The 25098-nt window shown below is 33.9% G+C and overlaps 4 protein-coding genes across 4 annotated transcripts; 2 read left to right on the top strand and 2 right to left on the bottom strand.

Annotated features, from left to right (window-relative positions):
• Positions 1–232: 232 nt before the first annotated feature.
• Positions 233–2189, bottom strand: LOC107674795 (uncharacterized). Its single transcript, XM_016468901.1, has 5 exons — positions 1796–2189; positions 1581–1721; positions 1337–1444; positions 1180–1214; positions 233–358 (listed from the first exon to the last, which is right to left on the bottom strand). The coding sequence occupies exons 1-5, from the start codon at positions 2187–2189 to the stop codon at positions 233–235; spliced, it is 804 nt and encodes a 267-aa protein (XP_016324387.1).
• Positions 2190–5550: 3361 nt separating this feature from the next.
• LOC107674796 (uncharacterized) lies at positions 5551–10238 on the bottom strand. Its single transcript, XM_016468902.1, has 6 exons — positions 10229–10238; positions 8176–8532; positions 7736–8089; positions 7502–7612; positions 5653–5739; positions 5551–5561 (listed from the first exon to the last, which is right to left on the bottom strand). The coding sequence occupies exons 1-6, from the start codon at positions 10236–10238 to the stop codon at positions 5551–5553; spliced, it is 930 nt and encodes a 309-aa protein (XP_016324388.1).
• Positions 10239–13895: 3657 nt separating this feature from the next.
• Positions 13896–18605, top strand: nitr2a (novel immune-type receptor 2a). The gene is made up of 8 exons (XM_016468903.1): positions 13896–13960; positions 14293–14371; positions 14501–14848; positions 14940–15293; positions 15381–15488; positions 15589–15614; positions 15761–15871; positions 18576–18605. The coding sequence occupies exons 1-8, from the start codon at positions 13952–13954 to the stop codon at positions 18603–18605; spliced, it is 1065 nt and encodes a 354-aa protein (XP_016324389.1). The 5' UTR covers positions 13896–13951.
• On the top strand, positions 18581–24876 carry LOC107674798 (uncharacterized). The gene is made up of 8 exons (XM_016468904.1): positions 18581–18647; positions 18964–19058; positions 19147–19494; positions 19597–19950; positions 20033–20140; positions 21218–21252; positions 21359–21440; positions 24632–24876. Exons 2-8 carry the CDS (start codon positions 19016–19018, stop codon positions 24874–24876), a joined length of 1215 nt encoding a protein of 404 aa, XP_016324390.1. The 5' UTR covers positions 18581–18647; positions 18964–19015.
• Positions 24877–25098: the final 222 nt, after the last annotated feature.

Below are 25098 nucleotides of genomic sequence, written 5' to 3' on the forward strand. Positions count from 1 at the left end.
GTTTTTGAGACTGAATGGATATCAATCAGTGGGCCCTCTGTCTCTTGATTAATGTTAAGAATCTAATGACACCAAAATCTTCTCCGTGGCTCTTTATACCATCACAATTCAGATTTTACACTGACAAGGGAATAACAAAATGGCTCACCAAAAATTAAAAATCATTTTGACTTAGTATTAAAAAATAACTTGGCATTAAAAAATCAACAATTTCTCAGCATTAGTAATTTTCTCATTGCTTTGTAATCTGTGAATAAACAGTTTCTTCTTGGCTGGTTTTCTGTGAAGATCTTTTTGAGCTGTTAGGCTTTTTGGAAAAACTCAGGGCTACATAATTTAAGGCATCTGTTTCATCAGTCTGCAGAGGAAAAATATAATAACCATCAAACTATATAATTGGAAAAACAAACATTTTATGAATTACTATCAATATATAGAAAACACACAGAAAGCAGGAAAATAAATAAATACCTACAAACAATTAAGTTATCTTAGCCTACCGACTCTTTTCCCTTGAGCATTAAATTAAAGCCGCAACAGCGCTTCATCAGTAGTGTGATGCATGTTTATTTTAATAAAAATATCTGCACTACAAGTTACCATTTTGAGTAAAGATGCATCACTTTAAACTATATTTATCATACACACCACTACTCAAAAGTTTGGGATCAGTAAGATTTTTTAGAAATTAATGATTTTATTCAGCAAGAATGCAATAAAAGGACAGTAAAGAATTGTACATTGTTATAAATAAATAAATAAATGTCAAATAAATCCTGCTCTTTTGAACTTGAATGATTTCTGAAGGATCTTATGACACTGAAGACTGGAGTAATGATGCTGAAAATTCAGTTTTGCCATCACAGGAATATATATACTGTATATATTTTAAACATAGAAAACAGTTATTTTAAATTGTAATAATATTATTATTATATTACTGTTTTTACTGTATTTTTGATCAAATAAATGAAGCATTGGTGAGCATAAGAGACTTCTTTTTAAAACATTAACATTCTTAATGACTTCAAACTTTTTGACTTCAGATTGTTTGTTGATTGATATGAAGAAAAAATGTGTGGAAAATAGTTTTGTAGACTTCTAAAAACATTTAATCAAAACAACATCTGAATTTCTTTGCATTCTCTATAACTTACAGGGCAAATAAAAATGGATTACCTGATTCCTTTGATTTCTGGGTTGTTTTGAAGCTTCTTTGGATAATAATAAAATATACTTTGTTAATTTCACTCATATAAATTTCATAAATAACAATTTACTGTTGAATAGTAGTACCTTATTTGATTTTGCCATAAACTTATTTTAATACATTTACCTTTTTTGTGATTCTTGTGGATCAGTCTCACCAGAAATATGTTCACAATAATGGATAATATACTGATTGTGAACAGGGTTAAAACAACTGGATTCAAAAAGGTCAAAGCTGAAGAAGCTGAAATGGTTACATAGATTTAGGTTCATGTACAAACATAAATATAAAGAAATATTCTAGACTGAAGATAGTGTGGTACTATATATATATATATATATATATATATGTAATATAAATATATCTGTACCTTCAACAATTAACTTAGTTCCATTTCCAAGGTGTATTTTCCCACATGTGACAACAGCACAGTAATATATCCCAACATCAGATGGTCTGAGTTCAGTCTGAGAGAGACTGTAGACACAGCTCTGGGTAGAAGAGCCGTTCTCTAAATACATTAAAACAACACACATATGTGCAGTCAGATTGTGGGTCAAGCTCAGATTATTGTCATAAACTCACCTTTATGTAGAAGAATCGTTCCTTCTCCAAATTTAATAATGTTCAAGAATCTCCCAGCACAATAGTAGGTTGCAAAATCATATTCTTCCAAGTGTATGATGGTCAAATTAAAAGAGCCAGTTCCAGTTCTGATACAGTATTTATTTGTATTGTTAAAGCCATTTTGATATGTAACACTTCCAGAGCCATGTTCTGAATATGCTATGAGAAGTGGTTTCTTGCCAAAAGAATGTTTATACCATGAAACAGAATTTATAAAGTCGTCTGAGTGAGAGCAGGGTAAAATCACACTGCTTCCAAGCTCAGCAACTAGCAACGGATGTTGATGAATAAAATTCTCACTTTCATATGTTCCATCTAAAAACAAAAAAGTGACATGGTAACAAACATACATGTGAAATAAAATGCTCAATTAAAATACAATTTTAAACATACTTGCAAATGTGAGGAGAAAAAGGGTAGACAAAACTCTAAACTTCATTTTGTGGCACCTGTACTTAATCTAAAAGAGAAATAAGCACACATGTATAGAGAAGTCTGGAACATGCAAGTGTGTTTAAATGGACAAAATTAACAACTTTTAGATCACTAACAATTTAAACATACTGACTCTGTTAACATCGGAATCTAAGTACTTTACTAAGATAAAGGAACTCATTAGCCTAATTTTGTTAATAAATAATAAAATACAGTAGGCTAAGAATAAAAAAACAGTTTTGCTATCATTAATTTGGTAAAGTTCTTGAATGTTTAAAAGGATTACTTACAATCGTACGAGAAAGATGTTAATTTGATATTACAGTCCTCTAATAACGATTGAGATAAAACAGATCCAGTATATTCAGCTCAGGTTGCCATCATAGAATGCAATTAAAATATGTATTTAAAAGAACTAAAGGGCCCTGTTATGAGGATGAAAGTGTCAATTTGGTAGTAGGTCTCATTTCAGGCTGCTTCCTCTTTTCTATAGGGCAGTGTGTTCAGAGATCAAACACTGACATGTTGATGTTTGACTGGTTGTTTTAGAAAAAGGGGCAGAGCAAAATTTCCTTTAGAGGTGTGGATATTCACAAGCAGAGCTGGTGACCAAACACAATCTATTATCAACAACAAAAATAATTTCCTTTACAATATAATGCTTCTGTAGCATATAGACATTGAATAAAAGTGAAAATCTAACGAATAGGCTACCTAAAAAAAAATATGCTAACTTAAAGTAACTGTAAGTGTTTTAACTTGATAGCAGTTTCAAATTCATTCTGATGATACACTGACTTCTAATATGGACAATGGCTTCTGTTTCTTTCCCACGCTCCCCTCATACGTCTGTTCTGTTAGGCCGGGCATACACTGCGATTACAGCAACGTTTTTGTTAAATACCAAATCGGACAAAAATTGCACAGTGTATATCCGGCCTTACGGGAGTAAGTTTGATGGGCAAGTACAAAATCCCATGAAAAAGGCCAATTGCTTTACGGCAGTAACATGCAGGCGTACAGCGATCCATTTTTTATTTTATTTTTTAACGACAATTACGATAGGGATATATTTATGACAATGAATTCCACTCCCTTAACTGTAGGAGGCTCTGAAATCACAAACATACACAAAACATACAGTTGCTTTAATGACCATTGTTCCTGCATCCCTTTATATGCACTACACCGGTATGGAGATGGCATTAACATATGACACGAGTTTTTGTTGTTGTTGTTGTTGTTTTAAAGCCTAAACAATTAAATAATAAATAAAGCCATTAAATAGCTTCCACCTATCTTGAGACTTTTCAGCATGTAGCATAAGTTCAGGTTGTTGTTGTTTTTTTAATTAATTAATTAATTTATTTTTACATTTTCTACCATTTTTGGGTTATGCTTGTCAGACATTAACAAACTTTTTTTTTCAAGAATTCAAATATATTCCAATAGAGGGGCAAGTCTGTTCAATGATCTGATGGGACTAAAGCTGAACTTCTGGGTCTCAGTCCAAAGTGTGGTGTTTGCTATACTATACCTAAGTAGAACCTGCATTCCAACATAGAAGAAGCAATGTTTTCATATATAGAAAATATTATATTTATGTTGTTCCTCAATATTTTTATTATCATCATTCTGTTATCAGGGAGGGCCTGTAAAGAGAAAGTAAGGAAGATAAAAGTACACTGTATAAGGACCTACAAACCCAGTGACAGTCCAGTAGAGTGGGTGAAGGTTTCCAGAACATATATCCACCTTATTCCTGACGAGCCTACTGCATTTTGAAATATGGGTGGCAATTCCGGTTTGGGGAACTTCAATTCAAAAAGACTGAAACTAATCATTTCAAATCATAAGGTTGCCCTACAAATAAAGCTTATCCGTCTGTTTGACTGAATGAGCTGTCGATTTTTCTTCATGCTTTATTTTCAGACATCATGATAATAACGTAACGCTTGGTATATTAACGTGACATGTTATAACAAGAATATCTATGGCAAGAGCTCTTTCCAGTTGCTGCATTCTTTTCCTCATGATTATTTTCTTTTTTCCCTTTGCATTCCGCTGTAATAGTATGAAAAAGGACAACATATACTGCACATTTGTGGACCGTTCTCCCAATTTAATTTACAGTATATTCCATTAATAATTCAGTGGACTGCACCAAGAATCTCTCGTTTTTCTCCTCAAATCCTCACGTCTCTTTCCAGGTTTGTTTGTTTTCAAGTTTTATACAATTTATTATCTGTCAAAATGACAGAAATCACTTTGAAATAGTAACATGCAATGCTGAAGTTAATGAACATTTTTAATTAAGGCAATGTATGTTACATAATACAGATATATTACTACACTCTAGGTTTTGGGTAAAAAAAATAATTAAAAAATGTAACCCAACAGCTGGGTTAGTCCATATTTGACCCAAAGTTGGGTTGAAACAACCCAGCATTTTTTAGAGTGTACAGTGATATTTCACCCGTCCGTTATTGCTGTGGAAAGAATCGCGCTTTTGGGGTTATTCATGGTCTGTTGAAAGTAACTTGTTTATGCTTTTACATTTTTTTATGTCATTTTAACGTTAGATAGTTGAAGGGTGAGTAGAATAATGTCATCTCATTGTATCCAGTTAAAGAAAAAAAACGTATTATTGCATTCATAGAGCGAGACTTCACTAATTGTTTACAGCTTAACGGAAGTTATACTCATAATTCGTGCAAAGCATCATGAGGCATAGGAATAAGGTGGATATCTTTTTTTTTTGTACTTCTGTAAAATCTCTTTTAAATTATGTAATAGATTTGGACATTATTAATTAATTAAATGTAATTTTATTGATTTGTCAGGTCGAATGTATTGTGCCAGTTTGAGAACGATGAGTTTGAGATAAATAATTTCACAAATTATCAATACAAATGGCGTCAAATACTCAAAAAATCTAAACGTTTAAGATGCATGTACCTGACCATAGAGAGAGACACAGTATTGTGTGAGTGTTCAGGGTACAGAACTGTGCTGTTTTTTTTATTATTATTATTTATTTCTCCCAGATTCCAGTTTTCAGTGATTTCCCAGTTACTCCTAGTGAATCTTTTGTTTCATATGAATACCCAGATCAAAACTAAGAGATCTTAAACTCCAGGAAATAAACCATTACATTTTAACAGAATTAAGAATCCAACTGTATGATCTAAGGATCACACCATATTCAGATCTTTAAAAAGGCAGTTAGAAAAAATGTCCCACCAATAGAAGCATGGTTTTTAAATCTTTATTATGATCTACTCTTCCGCTGAGATAATGAGATGATTGTACACAATCACGATAAGACATAAAATGATACCAAATTCAGACAGGGGAAACAATTAATTAATAGAACAGACCATTCATATGAGCCTGGTGGAAGACATGAGAGGCACTAATATGCAGAAAAGGACAGTAGACGTTCTCCCACAGTAGAAGTTCTTCTCCTAGACATAAAAAGTGTCAGTGTTATGCTGAACCTGCTTTAAACTACTACGAGAATGACAAAGATCAATTTGATATGACTGAATTTGATAATGCTTATTTTATAGATAATTTGTGCTGAAAACTACAACTAAAATGTAAGTACTCAGAGTCTCATTTTAACACCTCAAAAAAAATTGCGGAAACTAGCTTACCAAATCCTCTGCAACAAAATCAACCACACACACACACACACACACACATTGGTTTTCCATGTTTTATGGGGATATTCCATAGACATATGTTTTTATATTGTACAAACTGTATATTCTCTCCCCTTACCCAAAACTTTCTGAATTTTTTTATTTAAAAAAAAAAAAATCGTTTAGCATGATTTATAAGCCGTTTTCCTCATGGGGACCAAAAATTGTCCCCACAAGAAGAAGGATTCTGAATCTTTGTGAGGACATTTTGTCCCCATTATGTAAAGCATGGGTGTCCAATCCTGCTCCTGGAGGGCCACAGTCCTGCAGAGTTTATCTCCAACCACAAATAAATGCACCTGAACCAATCAAGGTCTTACTAGGCATACTTGAAACTTCCAGGCAGGTGTGTTGAGGCAAGTTGGAGCTAAACTCTGCGGGACAGTGGCCCGCAGGAGCATGATTGGACAGCCCTGATGTAGGGTATACCTGAACCGCACACACACACACACGCACGCACACACACACACACACACATTCGTGCATATGTGGTTTACGGGGACTCTCCACAGGCGTAATGGTTTTATACTGTACAAATTGCATTTTCTATCACCCTACACCTAAACCTACCCCTCACAGAAAACTACTGGCAATTTTTTAATTTCATAAAACACCATTTAGTTTTTTTTTTTAAAGCCTTTTGGTTTATGGGGACACAGGAAGTGGGGTGTATATAATAAACCTGTCATGCAATTTCACGTGCCACACAAATAACATGGCATAATTGCAAAAATGAAATATTTAAAAAGCAAGAGAACAATAACAGAACTTAACCAGTGATACTGCATTTTCATTAATTTATTTAGCAGATGCTGTTATCCAAAGCGACATAAAAATGTGAACTTGTACGTATCATACAAATATTACAGTCGTGTTCACCAACATGATCATCAGTCATCAACAACTACACTACTATGCAATAGTGATGTTTTCAGCCATCATTACTATAAACTAGTGCTTGATGGACTGGGTATAAATGACTCGTGTCTCTTCTTGGTTTAAGATATCAGTATCCATGATCTGCCAAGGGAAAAATGGGAAATAAAATCATAATTTTGTATTCTGCTACAAATCTGCTGTATAATCTACTATACAAAGTCATAGTTTTGTGTAAAGTTAATTCAGTCACTTCAAGCAATATTAATTCTGGAAAAAAATTATTCACTAACAGTAACTGAATTTGATATCTGATTGCAATCCCAGTTTAACTTTGGTACTTTGTTCAATACTTCACCTACCTGGAAACTGAAGTAATTTAGTATTGCATAGTTAAAAATTAAAACCTAACCTAATTTACAGTATAGGCAGTTTTATCATTTTTGTATTTTAATCACATTCTGTATTTAAATTGTGAGAAAAGAAAAGGCAATTACCTGCTTCCATTGATTTCTGGGATGATTCAATTTATCTTAATAAATACAAATCAAAATTTATGGTTAAAAATATGATGATGGTGTATGTGGCTCTGTGGAAAGATGAAGCTAGTTGATATACAGTATCAGACAAAGAAGCACAAGTATACCTCTAATGAGGATCTTTTGAATCACTATCAGCAGAATTGTAATCACAATCATGGTCATGATGTTCATTGTTGCCAGAACTAAAGTAATTGGGTTCCACATGAACTGTAAATCTGAAATAGTGACATAGATGTGAGATTCCATGTGCTACAATAAATACATAAAATACATAACATTCAACTTATGACCAAAGACATTGCGGTACTAAAAATAATTTCTAGCAAATCAAATATTACCTTCTATAATTAACTTAGTTCCATTTCCAAAGTGTATCTTCCCACATGTGACAACAGCACAGTAATAAATCCCAGCATCAGATGGTCTGAGTTCAGTCTGAGAGAGACTGTAGACACAGCTCTGGGTAGAAGAGCCGTTCTCTGATCTCTCCGTACACTGATCACTCCTGTTATCACGGGTGTAAATGAGTCCTGGATGAGAATGTCCTGATGAATGTCTGAACCAGTAGACGCTGTATTCTCCTGCACAGATCTGACTGATGACCGAACACTGCAGAGTCACTGAATCTCCTGGATGAAGTCTGTCAGATACAGGCTGCTGGAGAACAGTGGTGCTTCTTATTCCGTCACTCTCTGAAAGAAAAATTTAACATTCTGCAAATACATTAAAACAACACACATATGTGCAGTCAGATTGTGGGTGAAGCTCAGAAACTCACCTTTATGTAGAAGAATCGTTCCTTCTCCAAATTTAATAATGTTCAAGAAGCTCACAGCACAATAGTAGGTTGCAAAATCATATTCTTCCAAGTGTATGATGGTCAAATTAAAAGAGCCAGTTCCAGTTCTGATACAGTATTTATTTGTATTGTTAAAGCCATTTTGATATGTAACACTTCCAGAGCCATGTTCTGAATATGCTATGAGAAGTGGTTTCTTGCCAAAAGAATGTTTATACCATGAAACAGAATTTATAAAGTCGTCTGAGTGAGAGCAGGGTAAAATCACACTGCTTCCAAGCTCAGCAACTAGCAACGGATGTTGATGAATAAAATTCTCACTTTCATATGTTTCATCTAAAAACAAAAAAGTGACATGGTAACAAACATAAATGTGAAATAAAATGCTCAATTAAAATACAATTTTAAACATACTTGCAAATGTGAGGAGAAAAAGGGTAGGACAAAATGCTGAACTTCATTTTGTAGCACCTGTACTTAATCTAAAAGAGAAATAAGCACACATGTATAGAGAAGTCTGGAACATGCAAGTGTGTTTAAATGGACAAAATGGACAACCTTTAGAACACTAACAATTTAAACACACTGACTCTGTTAACATCCTCACCTAAGAAAAAAGAACTCATTAATTTTGTTAATAAAAGAACACAACACAGTAAGAATATATATATAAAAATACAGGTACACATAGTTGTGCTATCCTTAATATGGTAAAGATCTTAAATGTTTAAAGGGATTACTTACAACCTTAAAAAAAATGTTAATTTTATATTACAGTCCTCTAATAACGATTGAGGTAAAACACATCCAGTATGTTAAGCTTAGATTACTATCATGCAATACAATTAAAATATGTATTTAAAAGAACTAAAAGGCCCTGGTTATTTGGATGAAAGTGTCGATTTGGTAGTATGTCTTATTTCAGGCTGCTTCCTCTTTATATACTGTATACGGCAGTGTTCAAATATCAAACACTGACACTTTGAAATTTGACTGGCTGTTTCAGAAAAAGGGGCAGAACGAAATTTCCTCAATAAAGTCTCATTACAGACCAGTATGGCGAAGACACGGGAAACACAATTGCAAATAATGTCAGCTGCCAATTAGATCCACTTAGTATGTTCAGTGTGACTTATTGTAGCATAATTTCATTTTGTATGGTTTAATTTTGCAACTTTTGCATTATGCAATTAATGTTATTATTATTTAATAATATCCCAAAATAAAATATCAACAATAGTCTGTTGGAGGAGACACATCCACGTCTTCCTTAAAGCTGACCTGGCCTTTGGAGAACAATTCAAGGATTTGACAAAAAACTGAACTTTTGGGTTTCAATGCAGAAAGACTATTTTACTTTATTATCCAACACAACAGTCTCTCAAAACACATTGCAGATAACTATGCAGGAGTGCCAATAAAGTAAACCACCACTTCTTATTGACCAATAATTTCAAAATGGGCATATCATCTGAGATGCTAATTTAACTTTTAAAATGTATTCACAAATATTCAGTCCGGGATCAAATACAATGTAAAGCCAAACAACAATTAACATTAACAATTAGCTAATTTATGGAAAGAGAGAGAGAGAGAGAGAGAGAGAGAGAGAGAGAGAGAGAGAAACATCCTCACGTTCCAGATGTTCCACAAATATTCCAACAAAACTCACGACTCGACCAAACACGAGAGAAATAAATCTCTCTCTCTGCGCGAGCAAATCTGTCTGTTTGTCGGGGCAAACACTTAAAATGCTCATTAATAAGAGAGAGAGAGAGAGAGAGAGAGAGAGAAACATCCTCACGTTCCAGATGTTCCACAAATATTCCAACAAAACTCACGACTCGACCAAACACGAGAGAAATAAATCTCTCTCTCTGCGCGAGCAAATCTGTCTGTTTGTCGGGGCAAACACTTAAAATGCTCATTAATAAAGCCAAAATGAAAATAAATTGAAAATTAAACTATTTACATTTTCTCGTTTGTGTAAAAAAAAATATTTTGCATACAATTTCAACATTTCTCTTCTCACCTCCACTCATGCACCTGATCTGTTTGCACACTCCTGTAACCCCGCCCCCTTAAATTTAGGATAAACCATAATCTGTATAAAAACATGGATGTAGTGTCCGTGACGTCACCCGTAGGTTCCTGAAGAGCGTTTTTGAAGCTCAAAGTGGGCAGAGCCGGCCGTTGCCATCTTGGCAGCGCGTCACTCCCGGATAATCGAAAATGGGCAAAGAGGCGGGACGGCCAGTTGATGAATTACAGTTTTAGTCACTTCCTTGTTGGCTTCAGAGAGAGAGGGGGAGGTTGCTGCTTGGGATAAACAGACAGAAACTCATCACAAATATAACTTTTTATAAGTATTCAGAAATAAGTTTATTTTTTCACTCAGGAATATAATTTTTCATTAAATAAGCATAACTACATTACATAAAATTACAAATTACGTATAATAATTTCCCTTCATTCAGCTTGGCTCTCCATTTATTAATCATTGATAAATCATTATATATACAGTATATGCGTGTGTGTGTGTGTGTGTGTGTGTGTGTGTGTGTGTGTAATTAGTCCTAATTAGTTTTTATATCAATACCAGCAGGTCTTAATGGATTAATTCCAGAATAATATGGATATATGACTATACAATTTTGGCCACGAAGGGGGTCAGGAGGTCCCTCAGTCTCTCTTTCTATTTTCATGAGTTTCTCGGCATGCTGATAGCATCAAGCTTATTATTGATTGCTTAATAATAATTTATTGCTTACTTTCATTTGCGACATTATTTTAGATGCCCATTGCTATGGGAGAAATAAAGCCTTTTATTCAAAATCATTCAAAATAATTTACTTTGCAAACTGATTCGAAACACGCACACCGAGGACATCTGCTGATCAACAGCATGTTATTGCAAATGAAAAGGATTAATGCACCGAATCTTACTGCCATAAAAATGTGTATAAAAGGGCAGTCTACAATATCCTTAAATACACATTTCTGAATCTTTGAATATGTAACATATATTAATGTAATTATAATTATTTTATACATTTTTGTTTCAAATAAAATTTGTGATCATACTAATCCAATATTTGTTTCTTTTAAGAACCTCTAGTCTATTTATATTTTCTTAGCATATTTTTTATAGAATTTATTTATTTATTCAAAAGGATAGATCATTGACTGTCACTGTGTGACTTTTTACTCAGGGGCATTCAGTTTATTTTGAGCCAATCCCTTGAACCTAAATGGCAAAAGATTCACTGAATTCACATTTTCAGATATATGTAATGGATTAAATGTAGTATGGTCTTAGTAAATATATCTCTAAATGAAATAACCTTTTGTCAGGCTACTTGGCCAGGTCTATTATGTGTATCTGAAGGATGGTTGCAGTATAAGAGCCACACATGTTCTCAAGTGCATCAGCAGGCCCGGCCCTAGCTCTAAGGTGTGAAGTGGGCTCTCAAGGTGTAAAAGTTGAGCCTGATATGTATTGTTGCAGTATTGGTTTACACTAATTATTACAGTATATACAATCATGAGTCAAAGAACCCTTTCAGTACAGGTCACTTTTGTGAATCATTAAAAAGATTTTGCTGCCTGTTTCCACTAGACTTAAAACTAGGGTGTAAGTTGTGACAAAAATGTACACATAGAAGGGTTATTTTTGACTTCCATAATGGAGGCAACTTTTTTTCTTTTTCTTTTTTTTTTTTTGACAATGGTGCGTGTGTGGTTTTGATTCAGAGAAGGGTGTGAAAACACACCAGTGGGTCAGTCCTGTGGTTGGAAAATGATCAAACCGTGATGTATGCAAATCATGCTTGCAAAAGTATGCACAGAGGTGCAAACAAACACTCGGTGTACTTATTTGTAACTATATATATATATATATATATATAGTGTGTGTGTGTGTGTGTGTGTGTGTGTGTGTATATACTACAGGTAGATTGGGTAAATATATACTGTACATATATGCATTTTGGAAAATTATTTCTTAAATAGGTGAAACATCTTATATTCATCAAAATTTATATTTCCAGTATTTCTAATACTTAATTACAACACAATTTTATATACTGTTCATACAGTTTTATTTTATTCCGATTATGTCAGTGCTAAAGTTAAAATGTTTCTCCGCTGATGTTCACCACAGCAGTTCTGAGTCCGTTCTGAGCAGCTTCTTCCTGTCAGTCACTCTACAGGAAATGATGTCGTACACTGTGGCCTCTGACTGGAACTCTGTTTAGTATCAGATCTTCTCCTTATATGGACAAATGATGCTTCTGTTTAAACATGACTCTGTGATTTGTGGTAGTTTTTGCCACCACAGTCTTTATCAGTCAAGGCAAGCGTTTTTGTATTTTATTATCATTATTCTTTTATCACTTTGATGTTGTGATGTCGCAATCACTTGTGGACATTTGTGGTGAACATGTGGCTCAAATGGCCTCTTGATTTCAGATTGAAAGTTCAGTCAGTTAGCAGAGACTTCTGATGTGATACAATGGCTCTATAAACTCTTATATTTTGTATGTTCTTAATTTCTGGGGTTCAAATGCTTTACGTGTAAAAAATAATGATAGCAGTTATGAAACTCACACTTACGTTTCTTAAACTTAAAACCCATTGGGCAGATATGATTAATTTTAATGTCGTATCACAAAGTCTGACTGTTATTCAATATAGTAGCATACAGCATCCAAATATGCCTAATTCCCTATAGTACACAAAACACAGTACATGTAAGTCAGATATGTTTCGAAAACGATATTCATTATGACTGGGCATCAGTGATCAAACTAAGCATGCTCAGCAACCTGCCACTGGTACCATTTAAACTTGTTGAGGTGAATTTCCCAGAACAACATTGTTTTTTTAAATACTTTGCACCAATAAGCAATCTTTCCGACCACAACACTGACCTCCCTTCCAACTCTTTGATCATACCCAAATTTTTCACCCAAGACCCATTTTCAAGAGACCATATTCACAGCTCTTTCCATCACATAGGTGTTATTTCTTTTCTTTTCTGTCTGTTAGCAGTGCTACACAGAAGGTTTCCATTCAAAGTGACCTCTAGGCTCTCTAACAAGGTTTTATTTAGAATTCATTTCTTTTTTTATTTATTTCTGAAGGGACCATGTGATCCACATACTTTGATGATGAATGTAAAACAGAGCTGTCAGTCAATTAATTGCATAACAGTATCTACCAGAGAAATCTCCCAAATGAAGATAATTCAAAGTCATTAATGTGGCAGATGATTAAAACATTACCTAGACATTAAAAGTGGAACTAAAAATCTAACAATAAATGTTGAACTGGTATACAATTGTAATTTCATCATTTATTTAGCATTACCATTACAGGAAAATCTCATCAGTGTATAGTCACGCTTAGATTGAAGACAAAAACTTTTTGAAGACAAAAACAAAAAATGATTTTTTTTTTGTATGTGTTTTGTGAATTCAGTGCAAAAATGCTATAAATTTAGGGCCATGAGCTCTTCTACTTCCTTTATTTTTATATGAACTTATGTATGCAAGTACGTCTTTATGTAGGTGTTTTTGTACACACAGACACACACACACACATATAATTATGTAAAGTTGTTGTTCTTTAGCATATAGGGAAGTGTAAGACTATATAAAGGCAAACCTCTTTGTGTTTCTCTCTTTCAGTCTCACTATCAAGGAGGGACATAAAACCTGTCTGATGGTCATATGGCCAAACCCCATGATCTTTAATGATGCCTGTAAGTATACAGTTTTAAAACAGAGATTTGTTTGTTAGAGAATAGTAGTAGTTTGCTAGAGTAACTTTTTAGTATGTCAAGCTTATTAACTACAGTAATGGACCACCATAATGGATGTTTTGAAGTTTGGTAACAGTGCCCTGTAAAGTACTGCCTTGGGATGTTTGGTCAAATTAATTTAGCATTTCTGTTGTTGTTATTATTATTATTAGCTTTCTTTCTCTGCATTTGACAAAATAAAGGAAAATAAAAGATAATCTTTTATTATTATTATTATTATTATTATTATTATACATCTGAATGTGTTCTCTCCCTTCTCTTTTTCATGGTAGAGATTTTCATTTCAACCTGTTTGTAGCCAGCTCTACAATATGCTTCATTTTTTCATCCTAATGCTTAACATTTCAAAGTGTAAGTAACTATATTTTGCTACACTTAGACTAAATGCATACCTGTTTTTACTTTGCTAAATGATTGTTCTTAAAAGCAAACAAAACTAAGCATACTCTCACCTATTCCTATTATACTGATTTCATTCAGGCAGCTCAGATAATGCAGACATTGTGCCTCAGAATCATCTGAAGATTGTTCAAGTTGGAGACAGTGTTAACTTCACATGCAATTTTCCAAGAGAGCAAAGAACCAGCACTGCTTGGGTCAAGCAAAGAGTTGGAGAGAAACCCCTTCCAATTGCTTCATCATATCAAGGTTTACCTGGCACATTTGAAAATGCCTTTGACCAACATAATCGCTATTTTATTGTAAAAGATGATATCAGTTTTAATTTGAGCATCACAGACATAGAAGAATCAGACACTGCAACATACTATTGCATTCAACATTTTTTTAAGTTTACAATCGGGGACGGAACTGACCTTATTGTAAAAGGTAAGATGAACAATAACAAGCTTAGTTGTATGTTGTATATTCTGTTTAATCAAATAAATAACTGAATATTATTTATCCGTTTTCTTTTTAGATGCACAACTGAACATGCACTCTGACGATCAGACAGCTGTGATAGATCCAGTGCATCCAGAAGACTCTGCAGTGGCGCTGCAGTGCACTGTCCTCACTCAGAGCTGTGCAGGAGAACACAACGTCTACTGGTTCAGACGTGAATCTGGAGAATCCCCTCCAGGGATTATATTCACTCAGGAGCGCAGGAACGCTCAATGTGAGAGGAGCTCTGATGTGAACTCTACTGCACATAAATGTATCTACAGCCTACCCAAGGGGAACCTCAGTCACTCTGATGCTGGGATTTACTACTGCGCTGTGGCCGCATGTGGACAGATACTGTTTGGGGATGCAATAACAGTTGACTTACCAGGTGCATATTTAAGTTTCAATAAAAATAATTTCCTGAGATGGCACTAATATATTTTTTAAAATACATTGTTTATTTGCATTACTACAGACAAATGCTTTCAGACACATTGGATTACAGCAGCATTGATTATAGTAACTTTATCTGTGATCGTGATTATCATTATGGGTGCACAGTTGTACAAGTACCGGCAAAAAGGTATGCATTATTTCATTTTAACATGCCAATTTTAAGTTTTAATACAGTGTTCAATATCAGTGAAACTGTAATATGTGCAAATTCACATTGTTTCTTCAAGATGGGATGCAAAACAGTCAGCTTACGGTAATCTAAATGCTTTTTTCTTCAATACAATAAAAATACATTTTCGATGAATTTAATCACTGCTACCCATCTAAATATTATACTTAATTGTATGTTTTTACGCAATCTATTTGACTGAATGTTTCATAATTACTGTTCTATGTCAGGCTGACGACGCAGATGCTTTGAATTATGCAGCTTTGAGCCTTCAACAAAAGCCCTCCACCTCTAGAAGACCCAGAGAAAGAAAATCGCAAGACAATTCACTATATGCACATGTGATATATCAATAAATTTGACTTAAATTGAAAAGTTCTAAAATTCAGAAGTCTCTATTTGGAAGCTATAAAATTTAGAAGTTAAAATAGTCAGAAACCAAGACCAACACATTTTACAAGTTGTGAACTATTTAGTTTGTGAGTATTCAATTAATCAGCTATGTTAGCCTTAATCATTATTATTTATTGATGAATTTATAAATCAACAAAGTTGCATCAAATAATGCATTTAATTCAAATCTGTTGAGGTTCATTTGTTTTTAACTCAAAATGTAATTCATATATATATATACTTATACTACATGTTCTTCCAGCTGACAACTGCATTGGTCACTCAGAGGTAAACTATTATGACACAAATCCAGTTACTTTGTAGAACTGAATTTTTATTTATTAGCCTATAATAGAATTTAACACCTGTGATAAATTTCATAAACCAATGCTTTAATTTACAGCATCAGTGTTTGCTTTAAACACCATTGGATGTTTGCCATTACCTTAATTGTTGCATATGTATACATAAATTAATTTTTATTTATTAGCCTATAATAGAATTTAACACCTGTGATAAATTTCATAAACCCATGCTTTAAGTTACAGCATCAGTGTTTGCTTTAAACACCATTGGATGTTTGCCATTACCTTAATTGTTGCATATGTATACATAAATATACATATGTATACACACTAATGTGGTGTATATTGGTACATACATTTTTGTCTTATTGCAACAGTCTAAAGTTTAGAAGCGGTTGTGCAAGTGACACATTATATTAATAAAATGTGCTTAAATTGTGTTAAATACCTGTCCGTGGTACTGAAATAACATTCTTGAGTCATACTGCTTTTGTAATGTAGTAGCATGACTTCATTAGATTCTGAATCTATCCAGAAATTGATGACATGCTTGTTCACAGATATGACTAAGCCCATTAATAAACTGTTCATGAATTTAGAGTGTGACACAAGCATGTGCATTTCCCATGTGCAATATAATTATTGATTCAGTAATAGATAATGTTCTAATAATTCATCTTGACCTTTGACCCATGTCCATGTAGATCATGATTCAAAATAACCTTTTTTTTTTTACACACTGTAGTTAAATAAAGTAAAGCAATTATGTGTTTTATAATTGTCTTCTGCCATTTTAAAAACAATATTGTCAGTCTTTTGCAAATAAAAAAGATGAGGACTGAGATTATTGTCTATGTGCAGGTAATGGTTAATGTGCATTTTACTCTTGCAGTAAATAATGTTTAAAAAAAAGTTTTTGTTCTAATTGGTCTAAATTGGACCTCTTCATTAAATAGCGATAATTTTTCTTTATGTATTTTGCTGTATTTGCCTGTTGACTTGTGAATAATACAGGAGAACATAGAAATATTATATGATGGACAGAGGTTGCAGATGAACTCTCTCTGGTGGAAAAATGTGGTAAAACTATCCTGAGGGTATTAAAATTGTAAGGCCTGTTGTGCATTCGGCAGCAGCAAGAATCAGGCTGATATGCTAAAAGTGTAAACTACTAACAATTTTATTGCTTACAAAAGGTGGAGGATTACTGAATTACATAAGCATAAGGGTGTCCATAAATGAGTGAATAAATCAACATGATTTATTTATCAGGCAACTCGTGTGACCTACAGTATATATATTTTAGCACTTTTAGCCACCCTGCTCTATTTTTACCTCCCACATTCATTCACAGCCCACAAACACCATTCTGAGCGGAAATGATTTTCACTGCTCTTTTCCGTTACATGCATTGTTTTTTTCTTCTGACACTAATTATACAGTAAGTTCAACAATTGCCACAAAAATAGCAATCTTTAAATAGCACATTTTACATGTAATTATTTAGAAGAAGCTTCAGTACATAAACAGTGAGTCATAATACGTACCTGATGTGAATAACTAACAGATATGAGTAATATTTAATAATAATGAATTGAAAGGCAGAATAATAATGCCAAAAAATGAATAACGTAGAATTTATTCTGTCCATTTTTATTATCTTTTTATTTGCTTTATAATTAAGTGGCCACATGATCCAAATGCTTCATTTAGTTTGAGTAAATATAATTCTGTGCATAACATTATGATGCTAAACAAGCGCAGACAAACAACTTTTACGGTTTCAAGGTCAAGGTATTAAACTGGTACCAGCCTCAGTTCTTGTCATAAATTTCTGTTGTTGTATAATTGTGGTGCAGGATCCTCTAGCTGTGGTTAAAGAGTGAAAGCAGGAAGGAAGAAAAACATGCACTTCAGTTGTGTTCACAGCCAACTGCTGTATAAAAAAAAAAAAAGATTCCACCTTACAGAATTACAGAATTCGATACAGATACAGCCTCTTCTGCTGAAAAGCGACAAACAAACATATCTTTCCAATAGCATGGGGTGATAACAGATGCCATGCACATGTTTAAATCAACATATGGTAACTACTTTGATGTGTTAATAAATTCATTTGTATCAATAAATATTTGTACTATTAGTAGATGTTTCATTTATATTGCATTCAGGTGCAAGTGTGTCAGTCTACTAGAAAACTTTAGATTTGCTGTTACTATGACCGTGAACATGGCATTAAAATGAACAGTATGGTGAATCAGCCAATAGAATCATGTAAAGCTGCTTTTCTTTCATAAAGGGAGGTACAGCATATAAAGGTGAGTCTCTGTGTGTCTTTCTCTTTCAGACTGTGTTGAGAAGGAAGATAAACCTGTGATAGATTCTACATGAAAACCAACCTTGATCTTTAATGAAGTCTGTAAGTACAGATTTTAAACAGAGCCTGTATTTGAATTCATATTTTGTTTAGTTATTAACTTTTGGATATATACCACATATTCATGAATGACATGTGGCCCTGCATTAAAATGTATGTTTAAAAATGTTTCTAATCCACACAATGAAAAACTCTTGTCTTGCCAGGTAACCTAAACATTAGTAACATCTAAAAAAGTTTTTACTCGATAAAATAAAATAAACAACTTGGATATGAGCTATAAATAAGGTGTTTTATGTTTCCTGTGTTTATACATTTCTTCTTCATTTAAAAGATCTACCACTCTTATTTTTTCTAGATGATTTACCCTAAAGGTTCTGAATCAACCAGCTCAGAACTATCTCCTAAAAATGATTAATCGTTTTTTCATCCTTTTGATTTACCTTTCTAAATGTAAGTAGTTATGTTTCTGCACTACATAATGAAGCAATTCTACTGCAAGCTAACATTTTCTCATCCATGGCATTTTGAATTTTTCCAGGCAGCTCAGATAATGCAGACATCGAGTCTCAGAATCATCTGAAGATTGTTCAAGCAGGAGACAGTGTTAACTTCACCTGTACTTTTCCAAAAGAGTCAAGAACCACTGTTGCTTGGGTCAAACAAAGAGCTGGAGAGAAACCCCTTTTAATCACTTCGTCATATCAAGCTCTACCTGCTGTGTTTGAAAATGACTTTAACAAACATAATCGCTTTTTTGTAGAAAAAGATGACAGCCATTTTAATCTGAGCATCACAAATGCAAAAGAATCGGACACTGCAACATACTATTGTGTTAAATATATATATAAGTTCATATTTGGGGAAGGCACTGATCTCATTGTTAAAGGTAAGCAGAAAGTTTTCTTAAATTTTACTGTGGTACATGTATTTTGGCACATTGTGTCTGGTCAAATTACAATCATGTTATTGTTGTTTATTTTCTTTTTAGGCAGACGACTAAACATGCACTCTGACGATCAGACAGCTGTGATAGATCCAGTGCATCCAGAAGACTCTGCAGTGGCGCTGCAGTGCACTGTCCTCACTCAGAGCTGTGCAGGAGAACACAACGTCTACTGGTTCAGACGTGAATCTGGAGAATCTCCTCCAGGAATTATATTCACTCAGGAGCGCAGGAACGCTCAATGTGAGAGGAGCTCTGATGTGAACTCTACTGCACATAAATGTATCTACAGCCTACCCAAGGGGAACCTCAGTCACTCTGATGCTGGGATTTACTACTGCGCTGTGGCCGCATGTGGACAGATACTGTTTGGGGATGCAAGAAAACCTGACATGCCAGGTGCCCATTTAAGTTGCATAATTTTCAATGTCTGCTCACAGATTTATTGCCAATTTTTTAATTACTTTAATTTTGAATTAAGGTTTTCAGACACCATGGATAATTGCCCTGGTTTTAGGAACTTTAAACTGTTTATCAGTGATTGTGATCATATTTCTGGGTACACAGTTGTACAAGCAGCGAAAAAAAGGTAGGAATTACTGCATACAATTTTTCCAATATGTGAGATAAAACTAAGATTACTGGAGTACTATAGTAGTAAAATACTCTTTTGGTTTTCTACTTCAAAATTCCCCATTTAATTCAGTGTGTTAGTGTGTTACTTGATGTTAATTGTAACATTTACTAGCAATTTCTGAGTGACAATTGCTTCTCTAGTCAAAAAAATCTTTCAGTGTAAGTTTATTCATTCTGTCAAATAAACTGAACTGATTGACATGTCATTTTACGCAACCTTCATGGACCCTTGTTTGTTGGATTTCTGCATCAATACAGCATATCAATTTAAGATTGACTGATTTGTTGAAAAAATCTGAGGTTGAGAAGAGCTGGAGTAGTTGAACCCCCTGTCCATGGTACTGAAATGTGACAATTATTTATGACCATGTTTGCATTATTTTCTAGTTATGCAGACTACTGCATAATAACAATAAAGAATAAGGTATAATAAGAATAAGGTAGTTAGACTACATTGTACTATACTACAGCACTAACACATACTGATGACATTTACTCATGACAACTATATTAATTATAAGTCGATACATGCTTTTCTTACATCTAGAATGTAGTGTAAGCAATATTTTCACATGAACATTGAAGAGAATGTTGCAGAAATATGTTTAATGACCTATAGGGTGATACTAGGGGTGTAACGGTACACGTATTCGTATCGAAAATTTTCGGTACAGGTCTTTCGGTTCGGTACGCATGTGTACCGAACAAATACAGCATTGTTTTAACCACTGCAGGAGCGTAACTTCATTGGAAGTCTAATGTTTCAAATTATGTCTTTTTTTTCAGGAAATTCAAATATTAAATGCTAGTTGGCGCTCTTTCATGTGGCACAAGAGATCGCTGTATAAACGCCTCAGTTCAAGCGGCAACGCGATCAATCAGTGATTGTGATCATATTTCTGGGTACACAGTTGTACAAGCAGCGAAAAAAAGGTAGGAATTACTGCATACAATTTTTCCAATATGTGAGCAAATCAACATTCTTCAATGACAGTGCAGTTATGTGTTCCAATTCTTATTGTTTTTCAAGATGGGACTCAGAATATTCAGAGTGGTCACTTAATGGTAAGCATTTTAATATTTCATGTGCTTTTATACCATATGTAATTCAATATAAATGCCTAGTCTTTATAGTCAATATATTTGACTGAATGTATCATAATTGTTGTAGGATGAAGACAGAGATGCTTTGAATTATGCTGCTTTAAGCTTTCAACAAAAGTCCAGCGCCCCTAGAAGACCGAGAGAAAAATGTACAAGATAATTCAATGTATGCACATGAGAAATGTATACATTTTACTAAAATGATTTCTCTGTTATTTACAATAAATGTGCTTTAATTGATATATTGCAGGAGCGTAACTTCATTGGAAGTCTAATGTTTCAAATTATGTCTTTTTTTTTCAGGAAATTCAAATATTAAATGCTAGTTGGCGCTCTTTCATGTGGCACAAGAGATCGCTGTATAAACGCCTCAGTTCAAGCGGCAACACGATCATCCCTTCCTCTTTACTACTAGTTTTAACGTGAAATAAACATGAATGAACATCTCACGCCTCATGTTATCGCTCAATCAGCATTTCAACCGCAGGAAATTCAAATATTAAATGCTAGTTGGCGCTCTTTCATGTGGCGCAAGAGATCGCTGTATAAACGCCTCAGTTCAAGCGGCAACGCGATCATCCCTTCCTCTTTACTACTAGTTTTACCGCGAAATAAACATGAATGAACATCTCACGCCTCATGTTATCGCTCAATCAGCATTTCAACCGCTGAAAGACTGCAGTAAAACAGCTTGTAAACAAAATGTCACGTAGCATTTCAAATGGGAATCGCCAGGCCATTTTTAGGGGAGCTTTAGCCCCTAAAAATGGTACTCAAATGTTATAACCCCCCCTCCGCCCCAGGCAAGCCATCAGTGTCCACAACTCGTTAGTTCGCTAGAGAAATTAAGTGCAGAGAAGACCATTTCGCGAAATATTTCTTATAGTATCAATATAGACTTATAATATCATAATCATAATCATTATATTTTACTTTATCTGTTAGTGATGTCTTCTTATTTAATGTTTAAATAAATCTGTTATGAAACGAGTTATGAGAGGCACTGTGTAAATGATTATATTTCAACAACAAATAAAATTGTTATAATTTCAAAGTTAATTTAAAACCTGTATTATGTGCAATTTACATGTTTTGCATACATTTTTTTAAGTTGAGTGTTCATTATTATATTTAAAAATAAATAGTAATTAAATTTAAGTTTAAGATAGATTTTTATCCATAAGAACATTTTAATTATAATGAAATGTATTTAAAGAAAGAGCAATTTTTTCAGTAAACCACTGTTTAATAATAAAAAAAAAATTATTAAAAAAAATGTATGTTTAGTTTTCCCCCTGCTGTACCGAAACCGTGACGTCAAAACCGAGGTAGGCCTACATACCGAACCGTCATGTTTGTGTACCGTTACACCCATGCATCATGTTTTTAAAAGAGTTGCAAAAAGTGATGCCGCCTCATATTATTGATAAATGTCTCACGAGGCCCCTCTAGTGGACACCTGTGGCAAAAAAACAAAAAAAAAAAAAACATAAAACCAAAATATGTGGCTGTGAGGCCTGTACTACAATAAACTGAAGGTATTCGAAAATCCCACATTTACGCTAAAATGTTAAATCCCAATCTTAAAATCCTAACTTCATGCTAAAATTACATACTTACTGCCAGGTTTAAGAGAGTGTTTTTAAGGTATGTTGAACTGTTGCCCTCTGGTCGGCGCTACAAAGCACCGACCACCAGAACAGACAGGCACAAGAACAGTTTTTTCCCGCGGACTGTATTCAGCCTGAACGTTCATAACTGACACATTCATACATAGCATCTGAAAATTTTACATTTGTAAAGTACATAAACTGTACATATGTAAATAACTGTAATAACATATCTTTACATTCATTTAAACAATTATGTTTTTTATATATATTTCTACCTCTGTATATGCATTATTTAATTTTCTGTTTTTCTTACATTAGTGTTATATTTCATCTCTACTATGTAATTCCTATGTATGTCTGCACTATCATGTATGTTTGTACTTTCTTAAGTCAAATTCCTTGTGTGTGTAAACATAGTTGCTAATAAAGCTCTTTCTGACTTCTGACTTCTGAAAAACATCTGAGCACACAAACTAAACATCTCAGTGTAGTGGGTTATTTCATAAATAGGCAAATTCTTACAAGTAAAATACTTCAAATACTTTAAGTATTTTAGACCCTAATATAAAAGATTTTCACTTTATATACATGTAGTAATTTTCAGTTTAGAATTTAGAATGCTTCAGAATTTCAATGTATTCAGCGCTGACAGTCATGTCTAAAGTTAAATGTTGGGCCTCCACCACTGCAACCACCTGCCAGCTTAAACACACTTTTGCATTTTTAAGTTTGTGCTTACTCAAATGAGTTGGTGGTCTCAAGGTATCTTTTCACAAACTAAATGTTAAATGTCTTTTCATCTCCTTATATGAAATTACTTCTGAAGGAATGGTACTACATTAACCCAGTTATATCATCAAAACAAAAACCCCAACAACAACCCCCAAGAGCAAGCATTTCATTCAGAAATATGAAATTTAGTTTGATATATTGGTAGAAATTATAAATATTTATAGTTTTCTCTATCATATTTAGAGTAAAGTGTTACTCTTATAATGTACTAACGTATGCATGGTAACACCACTGCTGTCAAGCGCCAAAATATATTAAAACAAACAAACAAACAAAAACATACCATTAGTCCATAAGCTTCAGGCTCTGTACTGCCAGTCTTACATAGCAATAGCTTTGATTGAGAACAGGTCCAAATTGAATTGATCACTCACAGAAAATCTCCCCCTCTTGTTCATATTTTTGTGTTTAGAAGGTGGTAAACTATTCAGAGTATATGCATACAGATCTGCAGATAACTGTTGCAAATAAACATACATATAAACATACAACATATATATATATATATAGCATATTTTAAAAACTTTTTAAAATATAAAATGTATGTTTATTGGCAACAGTTATGCTAATAAAAATAAAAAGACATTTATGCCATTAAAACAGCGACATCTGCTGACGGACACCGTGCTGCCATGTCAAGGGAACATGCCAGCTGTGTCATGACTTCGGTCTGATCAGCAGGTTGTTGTTGTTTTTTGTCTGTTTTGACAGTTCGCCATGTGCTCATTGTCTTCGTGGTTTCCCTCCCCATCGTTATCTTATTAACTACTTTAGCTGCCGTCACACCTGTGGCTTGTTTATTCCTTAATTCTCCCTCCTTTTAAGTTCCCCTCGTGTGTAGTCTTGTGTCTGACCGTTGTGGTGTAAACACACTACACTTCGTTCGTGACCTACTATCAGTCTTGTTGTGTTTTTGTCCTTCCGTGTTTTCATAGGCTCTAAGTACAGTTTAGTGTTTTCAGTTTGTCTTCTTTGCCACTCGCTCTCTGCCTCTCGTTTCACCAGATTTCTGTTCCCCAGTTCCTGCCCTGGCATTACCAGAACTGCGCTTTGCGGCCTCTCCTCTCCTGCCCCTCTCGGTGCACTCTACAAGGAACTCTCTGCCCTGACGTTGTGTCAGTACCGACGCTTGGACTCTGTGTGCGGTTCCCTCTCCACTCTGACGTTGCGTCAGCACTGACGCTGGGACTAACCGTTCGGTACGAAAACACGTACCGTTACACCCCTAATATATATATATATATTTATAAATTAGTAATATTATTATTATTATTAATATTAATATTAATAATAATGAAACCCACAATAACAAAGTATTTTAACATAAGAGTAAAGGTGATGACATGTTAAGACGTTTAATGGACAAATATTTTTGTTTGTAAGTTTTTTTTTTTTTTTTGCT

This window comes from Sinocyclocheilus anshuiensis, unplaced genomic scaffold (genome assembly GCF_001515605.1).
Source record: "Sinocyclocheilus anshuiensis isolate Anshui unplaced genomic scaffold, SAMN03320099.WGS_v1.1 scaffold1246, whole genome shotgun sequence".
In the NCBI taxonomy this organism is placed as follows: Eukaryota; Metazoa; Chordata; class Actinopteri; order Cypriniformes; family Cyprinidae; genus Sinocyclocheilus; species Sinocyclocheilus anshuiensis.

Excerpts from the sequence above, each read along its gene's own strand:
- LOC107674795 (XM_016468901.1), bottom strand. The coding sequence starts at position 2,189 with ATGTATGTTTGTTACCATGTCACTTTTTTGTTTTTAGATGGAACATAT. Across the intron at positions 1,722-1,795 it reads AACGATTCTTCTACATAAAG|AGAACGGCTCTTCTACCCAG; the intron begins GTGAGTTTATGA and ends TAATGTATTTAG. Across the intron at positions 1,445-1,580 it reads AACTAAGTTAATTGTTGAAG|CTTTGACCTTTTTGAATCCA; the intron begins GTACAGATATAT and ends CAGCTTCTTCAG.
- LOC107674796 (XM_016468902.1), bottom strand. Across the intron at positions 8,090-8,175 it reads AACGATTCTTCTACATAAAG|AGAGTGACGGAATAAGAAGC; the intron begins GTGAGTTTCTGA and ends TTTTTCTTTCAG. Across the intron at positions 7,613-7,735 it reads AACTAAGTTAATTATAGAAG|ATTTACAGTTCATGTGGAAC; the intron begins GTAATATTTGAT and ends TCACTATTTCAG.
- LOC107674798 (XM_016468904.1), top strand. The coding sequence starts at position 19,016 with ATGATTAATCGTTTTTTCATCCTTTTGATTTACCTTTCTAAAT. Across the intron at positions 19,059-19,146 it reads TTTGATTTACCTTTCTAAAT|GCAGCTCAGATAATGCAGAC; the intron begins GTAAGTAGTTAT and ends GAATTTTTCCAG. Across the intron at positions 21,253-21,358 it reads TTCAGAGTGGTCACTTAATG|GATGAAGACAGAGATGCTTT; the intron begins GTAAGCATTTTA and ends TAATTGTTGTAG.
- nitr2a (XM_016468903.1), top strand. Across the intron at positions 14,372-14,500 it reads AATGCTTAACATTTCAAAGT|GCAGCTCAGATAATGCAGAC; the intron begins GTAAGTAACTAT and ends GATTTCATTCAG. Across the intron at positions 14,849-14,939 it reads AACTGACCTTATTGTAAAAG|ATGCACAACTGAACATGCAC; the intron begins GTAAGATGAACA and ends TTTTCTTTTTAG.